General features: G+C 34.2%; 1 protein-coding gene across 1 annotated transcript; it reads left to right on the forward strand.

Moving 5' to 3' along the window:
* The first annotated feature begins 1,428 nt into the window (after window positions 1-1,428).
* On the forward strand, window positions 1,429-9,503 carry CLDN18 (claudin 18). Its single transcript, XM_058189503.1, has 5 exons — window positions 1,429-1,648; window positions 5,013-5,177; window positions 6,783-6,894; window positions 7,947-8,057; window positions 9,368-9,503. The coding sequence occupies exons 1-5, from the start codon at window positions 1,429-1,431 to the stop codon at window positions 9,501-9,503; spliced, it is 744 nt and encodes a 247-aa protein (XP_058045486.1).
* The last annotated feature ends 260 nt before the right edge of the window (window positions 9,504-9,763 follow it).

Below are 9,763 nucleotides of genomic sequence, written 5' to 3' on the forward strand. Positions count from 1 at the left end.
TTCCTCATTTGAGATAAGTTGTAAACTCCAGCATACCAAGTTACCCTACATACAGTATCTCCATCTTGTTGCAATTATTTTTATTGAAATTATGTGTTTTTCATGTTTTTATCATTTTGTGAGCTGTGTGTGTTTCATAATATAAACAGCTACAGTATATAATTATAAATGCATAAATAAAATTAAAACTCATTTTTTTCATTGTTCAAGGTTATGTCAATGTAGTTATACCACTCTGATTTAATTATAATTCCTAAGACCCTAGATCACTCAGTTTTTAAATGTGGATTAGGCTATTTCACCCAAACAAGTCTTCCCAAATATCAAAATTCACAGTATTTAACGGAAAGCGCTCTCCATTTAGAACAGGAGTAGTCAATCTTTTTATACCTACCACCCACTTTTGTATCTCTGTTAGTAGTAAAATTTTCTAACCACCCACCGGTTCCACAGTAATGCCCCATATATTGTTGTCTGTGCATGCCTCTTGTGCATCGTGGATTGGGTTTGGGGGGGCGCCGGCTACCAGCTCTGTTTGTCTGTTATAGCTGGGTGGTGTGGGGGGAGATGCACAAGCTATTCTGGGACGAGGCTTTTTTGTTTGTGGTCACACTATAGTGCCATTTAGTTTCACTTACGTAACGTGAACTAAACTTATGCACAGGCGATACAAACAGTATATTTTCAGAAATTTAAATTGTCACAGGGAATTTTTTGAAAACCTAATGAAAATGTTTTTAAATAATGCTATGAATTTTTTTTAAAAAGTCAATTAAATTTAAAAAAAGGAAAGTGCTTCAGTATTGGACAAAATTCCTATCGCCCACCATGAAAGCTGGAAAGCCCACTAGTGGGTGGTAGGGACCAGGTTGACTACCACTGATTTAGAACATCGAAAAGATGTTTAAATGAAACATTATAGTTTGCTCAATTAATAACATGGAAATAATGTTAAATTACAGCACTTTATAAAAGTAAAATATGGCAAAACAAAGCTAGATTTTAATAACATTACTGAGAAAGATTATTATGATGAAAATTAGCATAAATATATTGTTCTTATCTCTTTTTTCATAATAATCTAATTCATGATGCGTCAGACTCATATGTATGCAAAGCTAAACAAAACAATTCAGTATGTTTATGTATGATGAGTCTACAAAACACTTTATCAGAGAAAGTTGCCTATCAGTTGATCTAGATGGACTATTGGGTGAACTAGGAAGAAAAGTTCTGGTTTCTAGTCTAATGCCACCAGCCTGAGACACTCAACACATTCATCAGGAGTGAAACTGCTTTATCTTGTAGAAACAGGTTGAGCAAACAAAACTTATTAATGGAAACCATTTGATAAGGGCTTACACAACCTCAATTTGCTAGTACAGTGAACGGGACTTTGGCATTACCAGCTTGGTAGCAGAAGAAAATATGTCTACCACAATTTGCCAGGTGATGGGCTTTTGTGTCGCAGCCCTTGGGTTTGCGGGCTGTATTGTGGCCACAGCGATGGATCCATGGAGCACCCAGGATTTATACAATAACCCAGTGACATCGTTATTCCTGTATCAAGGCCTTTGGAGGACTTGTGTGAGTCAGAGTTCGGGTCTTACTGAGTGTCGGCCTTATTATACAATTCTTGGGCTTCCAGGTATGGCCAAAACTACCAAAGACATAAAATAAAAGCAAATGCTTTTTGTAATCTGGCAAATACAATATTTTAAACAGCTTGCCTATATAAATGGGGATTATGTTGACTACAGTAAGTAGATATATGTACTTCTAAGGGTATTGTTGTCTTTATAAAAGTAGCTCATAGAAAATACTAATGTTTAAATCTTGTTACTATTACAAAGAAAAAAAATCAAAATTGGTTGAAAGTTGTTAGCTTTCTTTCTGAGCCTGTTCTTTATTTGTTATTTAAGACTAATTTAATATATACTTATTCATTATCTACTTATCTCAATAAAAGGCATCAACTCCCACCCCCCAGGACAGTCTGATATTTTCCACTATAAAAAGTAGATTGCTGGCATTAAAATATTAGAGAATAAAACAATATCATTTTAAATACTTAAAACTTCTAAATTTTTATCAGAATTTCCCATGGTATTAATGTTGTGCCTAACTCATGACGATATGTACTTGATGGAAGTTATATATACACAAGGTAGTTATGAAAAAAAGAATTTGATCTAACATTTGAGTTGTATAAATAACTTGCACATTATAAAACTCTGAGATCGATAAATTTTTAGAAAAAGCTCAATGAAACACATCAACTAGTAGTTAACATTTTTGTTTTGTCTGGCATGTTTTTTTTCTTCCTATGGTCGCATATCTTTGTTCTTTTTTATTGTTCTAGATTTTTATAGTACAAAGTACCCTCAGTGGATGGTACTCGTTATGAATGTATGTATTTACATATATCATATTAGAATTTGAACTTGAGAATTAAATTACAAATCTAATTTACAGAAAATCTAATGGTCTTATTTAAGTGCTAACAGAATTGGTAAAACCATGATTTGGTTTTAGTTTAGTATATTTCTAAGAGCTTTTATTTATTTATTATTTATTTTGTTGGATGTGTTTGTTTCATCATCAGAAAGATATTGTATACTTGGAATCATTGGACAGGAGTATGATGAATAAAGTAGTTCTGAGCTAGACTGACTGACATGCTATTAATCTTAATGTTAGTTTAATTTACTAATTTAATTTACTAACAAATGTATACATTCCTTTTTTCAAATAAATTTTGAGATTTAATAGGTTATTTTGCAGTAAACATTTCTATAAACAATAATTCTGAAATTCATCACAACCCTATTTATTGAAAAGGATGAAAATCCCACACAAAATATTACTTTTTGGTATCACAAAATGAGTTTAGAAGTGGCAGAGAGAGAATATCAATATATGCAGGAATGAAGTTCTACATAATTTTGGTTCCAAATATACTTCTAAATTATAATGATCAAATAACTACATAATCTGTATAAAATATGGTTTTTTTCTTATGTAATTCCATGTAAAAAGTAACAACTTTACTCAGTTGTTTACAATAAGCTTACAATACTTATTACAATAATTATTAAAAGGAAATAAACTATTGTATTACCGTAGGCATTGAGAAGTTAGAAGTTATTGGTACCAATTGAGTGATATATTTTTTCTTTGTATCTTGGAAGAAAAGACAAATAAAGCAATAGTGAAGATATTTTATAACAGGAACAGCAGGAATAATATAAGTTCTTGGTAAATAAGCCTTTCAGATTTACTAGAGTCATCATTTCAATATTTCCAACCTATGGAAATCTAACTCTGGCCTTTTATTAATTTTAAACATTGAATCGTTGCTGAAGCAATAGGAAAGAAGAAAGGAAGTCAATCCAAACTGAACTAAATTTTATCCATCATGAACAATTTACACAATATAATTTTGAAAAAATAGCACATAAACATGCAACTCATCTAGTGATTAACAAAGTATGCCAGCAAACTTCTGTTTTTTTAGTTCTTGTTTAGATATATTTTATTTCTGAATTTATAGTACACGTCTTTACAGAAGTAGGATCCAATGCTTGTAATGAGATTTTTCCCTCAATTAAGCATATGCATGACTATGGTATGGCAGAACAGTCCAAAATTGGGTTAGAAGAGGAGCAAAACATTAGATTTTTGTTTCTTTTCCAGTATATGAAGCAATAGGCAAGAACATGTGTTTTACCTGACAGATATATTTCCAGTTTTCATATTAGCAGTAATGGTACAAAAGCTGAAACTTTTGAGGTTTGAACCCCTTATTTTTATGCCAGAAAGAGATCAGGGTTTTACAAATTGGAGACTAATGGCAAGACTTCCAAGGTCAGGAAAAGAACAGCTAAATACCTGTTAAATTGAAAATGTGGAAGGAAGATGTACTGGATTTAAAACTGCACAGGTTTCCTATGTGCTGCTAGATGCAGAACATTTTCATTTGAGAACTGTACTGATTAGTAATTGGTTTCAGTAGAATTCAAGGGGTTGGTTGTTGTCTTTACAGGACTCCAGGTTGCAGCTTTAGACAACTGAAATATTAAAACAAAAATAACATTATATAAATGATCATTCAATCACCAAATAATTTTTTTTTGGGAGGAGAGAAGCATTATAAGGTTGATATGGATATGAGAGTCCAAGTATGGTTACGCCAGGTTTCTATAAGTTAGAAAAGAACAATAACAAAAACCAAGGGACATTTCAGGGTCCAGGTGCTACATGCAAACATAGAACTGATAAGAGACACACGTAAAGGCTTATAATCTTAACTGTTGTGTTACCAGGAAAAATGGAAATACATGAAAAGAGGATATAAATGTGAACTTTTTTTGAAAGAGACTTGGCATTTGCTTCAGAGGTCCAGCTGTTTCCTTCTTTCCTGTGGATATTTTACACTAGCTTTCCTAAATTTCAACCTGGATCAACATCTAGCTGCTGTCTATTATGGCTATGGCAGATACTTCCAGGAAATCAACATTCAGATGCATCCAGATACACAAGTCTCTTGTGTGTGCTTTTTTAATTAAAAAAATATGACTTTTGACATGTTTATTCTTTTTGTATCTTTTTTGCTGTATACCACCCATAGTTATTTTTTATAAGATGGGGAGCCATATAAATTTGATAATTAAATAAACAAACCCTTTGCGAGATAGTTCAATTCTGATTGTCAGCCTACTAGAGGCTGGCATTTATTGAAAGATACTGAAGATTATATTAGCAAATAGTTTTCCTGAATTTATCTACTCTTTTTTCTTGAAACCCCTCAATATTAATGTCCATTTAGCAAACTGATCATTCAGTTTTCTCTCCAGTATTTCCTACCAGGCCTGAGTCTATGGTGAAAGAACTGTGGCTGAGACGCAGATTACTTCATGGTTATATACAGAGTTATGAACAATGTTTTTATGTATTCATTTACCTGAGACATTTTTCCCATGTTTCCCTATATCTTTTCCTCTTTTTGACAGCAATGCTCCAAGCTGTAAGAGCACTGATGATTGTGGGCATTGTGCTAGGTGCTTTTGGTCTCCTGGTGGCTACTTTTTCTCTGAAATGTTTACGGATGGGCAACATGGAAGACTCTGCAAAGGCAAGCATGACTTTGGCTGCAGGAGTCATGTGCATTGTAGCTGGTAAGTTAGAGTTTATATAGATGCTATCTAGTTTTAAAGAGATGTTTGAAATTAAAAGGTGGAAAACATTTTAAAAAGTTACAAGTGTCACAAACTGTTAGTTGACCACATCCCTACCACTTCCCAATTGCATAAAGTTCTGGTAAGCATACCTTTGCAGGTTACCTTTCTCATATCCAGTTCAAAAGCTTTTACAGCTTTAGTAATGAATCCCTGATGGGTCTTATAAGAGCCAGTATCAGAAGATCATATCTGAGACACATTCTCATATTTGAGGCTGAAGAGAATTGCAACAAAAGGGATTTTGTGTGAAAAGGTCATCACATGTACTGTCCTCCCCATTCACCTACAAACTGACCAAGCCACCACGATCTCATGCTCCATTCACTCCTAGCCCATTGTCATATGCAGATTTCAGGGCAGGCGGGTGGAGTTGATTGTTGCCTGCTATTTCATGTATTGTTGCTTATCGTATTTATAATTATTTCAATCGATTTCACAATTTGCATGCTGCTTAAAATTATTTATTGAGAATAGAACTAACAAATTATTTCTGCAGGACATTCATGTTGTCATGAAACAGAACTCCACTGGATGTTCTAAGTGCAGGACAATATCAGACGATGTAATGTTTGGAAGGGATTTTGAAAATTGTCTAGTTCAATCCCCTGCTGAGTACAGGAATCCAATATTATGCATGCCAAATAGCATAAGAAGTAGACCATTCAGACTCTACTTCAATAAATCTTTGTTCACTATAGAACAGCATCTCAGGAAATAAGATGTCCTGATGTCCAGCCCAAATTTACATTTTTTAAATACAAGTCCATTGTTTTATCTTTTTTCCTTTTGGAAAAAAAACAACTCTATACAATTTTGTCCATCTTGTCCATGATAGCCCTTCAGTACTTGAAGACTGAATGTTTTCTTGTTGTCAACGTTCTTCCTAAAATATGGTGCCCAGTACTGGTTGAAATATTTTAGGTCCAGTTTGACCAACAAAGATCAGAGGGGAACAATAATTTAATGTTTGGTTTCTGGCAAAACACAGGATAACAGTAGTGATGAGATTCAAGGACACCTGCATTTGCTCCTATGTAGTACTTCAATGTATAGTATATAATTAGGAATCTGGTGAACTAGGCACCTTTTTATTCATTTGTGTTGTAAACTGAAACAAGGTATTCTTTGCTGGATTGGATCTACAGTTCGTTTATATATAAGTACCCAATTCAGCAATGGATAGTAAAAGCTCCTGGGACTCCCATAAACAGGGCATGAAGCTATTTAATCACTGTTCCTTCCTAGCAATAGATGATCATGGTTTGACGATAGACTATAAGACTCATAGCAATGATATTCTTAAACATCATGAACATTACAGTAAAGTAAACCTACCAAAAATAAATTGTGTTACCATATTTCCTGAAAAATAGAGCTTAAATCTGATAAGGTAAGTGGAGGTAAAAAAACAAAAAACAATTGCATGATCATAACATTGCCCTGTTTGTAATTACATAGTAAATAAAAAAACAGTTTTTAAAGTTTTGATAAACTACAGACTCATTGGGTCTGATACTAAGAATCTCTGTTCTTTTTTGATAGGTATCTGTGCTATCTGTGGAGTATCTGTTTTCGCCAACATGCTTGTCACAGACTACTGGATGTCAACAGCTAATATGTACCAGCCAGGAATGATGCCGTCACTGCAAGTAAGGTAATTTCAGTCCACAGTGCTTAGAAGGAGAATGTTGCAGCTGTTTTCCTAATATCAGCACTGAAGTAGTAAGCTCATTTTAACAATCTTTTTGCTATCCATGTAATGGCTGTGAGAATAACCTCGAGGAACAGGGAAAAGAGCCGCAATCAGGACTACAATCAGAGAAATGAAATTTCCAAAGAAAAATTATAACTCATCTACTAAGCCCTGGCTTTTTCCCCAGGCATTTGAACCCTTGACTTGCCAGGGCAGTGCTTTTTGATCATCATTTTGTATTTCATATATTGAGGTTTTATTAACATTGCATGGTTACTTTTTTCCCTGCATTTTCTTTGTTTCTGAATCAGTGTTTGAGTTCAAAAGCCCTATACATCAAATAAATATAAAATATTTATTTATTTATTTATTTATTTATTTATTTATTTATTTATTTATTTATCATATGACAAATACATGGACTTATTTAAAAAAATCAGATATTGGGCTGGTGTAAGCTCTTGATGGGCATTCGGATCAGTGGTGGGTTTCTACCAGTTTGCCCTGGTTTGGGAGAACCGGTAGTGGCAGCGGCGGGAGGCTCTACCTACCCGCCGGACTTTATCAAGGATGCTCTGCACATGCGCAGAAGCGCCGTGCGTGCTCACAGTTCCGAACCGGTAGCGAAGGTAAGTGGAACCCACTACTGATTTGGATACAATGCTATGGATATTTTGTCGAGAAATACCACATAAATAAATAAATAAATAAATACATTATTTATATCCTATTAACATGATTAATATATGTAATATTATTTTCTATTCTCTCATGTTAGAAATTATAATTTGGTAGCATTTGGGGAGAGTTTCTGAGAATCACATCCAAGTTAATCAGGAGTGGATACCATGGAATAAGCAGGAAGACTGCTTTAGTCATATTGCAGCTAGTGAGGCAAATTGGACATCCCACATTTAAATCCATCTGATTTCAGTGGAATTAATCCAGAAGTAATTTAGTCTGGTCCCATTTATTCAGAAAATTAAGTCCTGCCTTTTCTCTTCCTTTTGCAGATACACATTTGGTGCTGCTCTCTTTGTGGGATGGGTTGCTGGAGGTCTGGCCTTTGTGGGAGGCATTATGATGTGTATTGCTTGCCGAGGACTGGTACCCGAGGAGACCCAGTGAGTTCCTATTCTTATATGTGAACAATGTTGTATGACGAAGGACTATGGAAGTTTCTTTTCAGTTAATCTACCTTTTAAAAGAATATTTTTTTAAAAAAAATTATGAGCCACTTCTAGAGAAAGATGAGAAAAAGTAGTTGTCAGCAATAACAATCCACAAACAATGTTTAAAATCAGAAGCAGGAGATAATCTAGAAAAAATACAGCATATAAATTTATTTCAGTATTTGCTGTTCGTTTTTTCTAGTTGACTTCTTTAGTAGATATCCAGTAAAAGGCCAACTTTTATATTAAAAGTAAACCTTTATGTAGCATAGTAGTAGCTATTAATACTGGTATGAAGTACTAATAGAAATACTTGTAATTCAAACTCCTAGAAAGTCACATTTAATGTGGGAAAAAGAATAGATTATTAATATATTTTCAAATGTAATTCAGGCAAATAACCCGCTCTTTTGCTGAATTATGAGTTTGCTTATAGAAATGAAGTTTTAGGTCATGCAAATTCCTCTTACCATAATATCACAATAAGGCCAGCTCTTTAGTGACGAAGCTTGATTTTTATGTGGTTAAGCCACCCATTCCCTGTAAAGTCTGCAAAGCTCCAAAGAGACTTTCTCCCCTCATTTTCCAATTGATTATCTATCATTTTGGTCTGTGGAACATGTTATTATTTTCATTTACTTTTTTTGTTTCTTTCTAATGCTTGGACACTATGTTGGGCCAATGTGAGAAGTTAAGTAGAGAGTAGCTACTTGGCAATGACATTGTTGCCCAAACCCGTGAATAAGGATGGGACAAATTGTGACTTAGTGTGGAGTCTCTCAATTGGCCGGAGATGATTGTTTGACTAGTTCTAAATAGGTGCACAATACTGACATAGTTTTAATTCATTGTGATTGAGAAAGTATAATAGTAAGTAAGAAAGACCTTGGGAAACTGGGCAAAGAGATACTGCCAAGAATGGGCAGATAACAGATAGCCTAGCTGTAACTGGATAGTGGGTGGGGCAAGACACTCCTAAGAGACCCTACCTAGTTTCTTTGCTGTAAAGGAGGTGGGCGGAGAGAAATGTACTTTCAGATTTGCAAGATTCTGTCAAGGTACAGTAGTTTGCAATAAAATAGAATCTGGTTGTCATTCCTATATGGTTACCCTGGGTGGCCAACAGAGGGAAATTTATGTTATATTAGTTGTGTAGTCACTGGATATTTATAAAGGGCAGAGAACTATATTGAAAAGAACAGTGTGGATAACTGTTACCTCCTACTTCCACTAAATGACACCTTGATTTACTTCTCTTTCAGTTACAAGGCAGTCTCCTACAAGTCTGCTGGGTATAAATCCGCTTATGAAACCAAGAAGACTCCAGTAATGGATAATAATACTGTCAAAAGTGATGAAGGAAGACGTTCCTACCCTTCAAAATATGACTATGTATAGAAATTGCCCTGTTATTATATGGTTCCACACTTTACTTGTTAAAACTTTAGCTTTAGTCCAAACTAGGTGAAATGTTAATGGCATATCTCATCTTTCTTTGAATTATTCTTAGGTTTGCTGGAAATCTCTTCTCCAGTTGTTTGTTAATGTTTGCTTTATGATTGTAAATATCGTGGTAAGCTTGAAATGAACTGATTATTTCTCCCTGCAAATAATTGCTTCCTTTTCAAAGACAGTTGAAAACACTCCATTGCTCATTT

Source organism: Ahaetulla prasina, chromosome 6 (assembly GCF_028640845.1).
Source record: "Ahaetulla prasina isolate Xishuangbanna chromosome 6, ASM2864084v1, whole genome shotgun sequence".
NCBI classification, from domain to species: domain Eukaryota; kingdom Metazoa; phylum Chordata; class Lepidosauria; order Squamata; family Colubridae; genus Ahaetulla; species Ahaetulla prasina.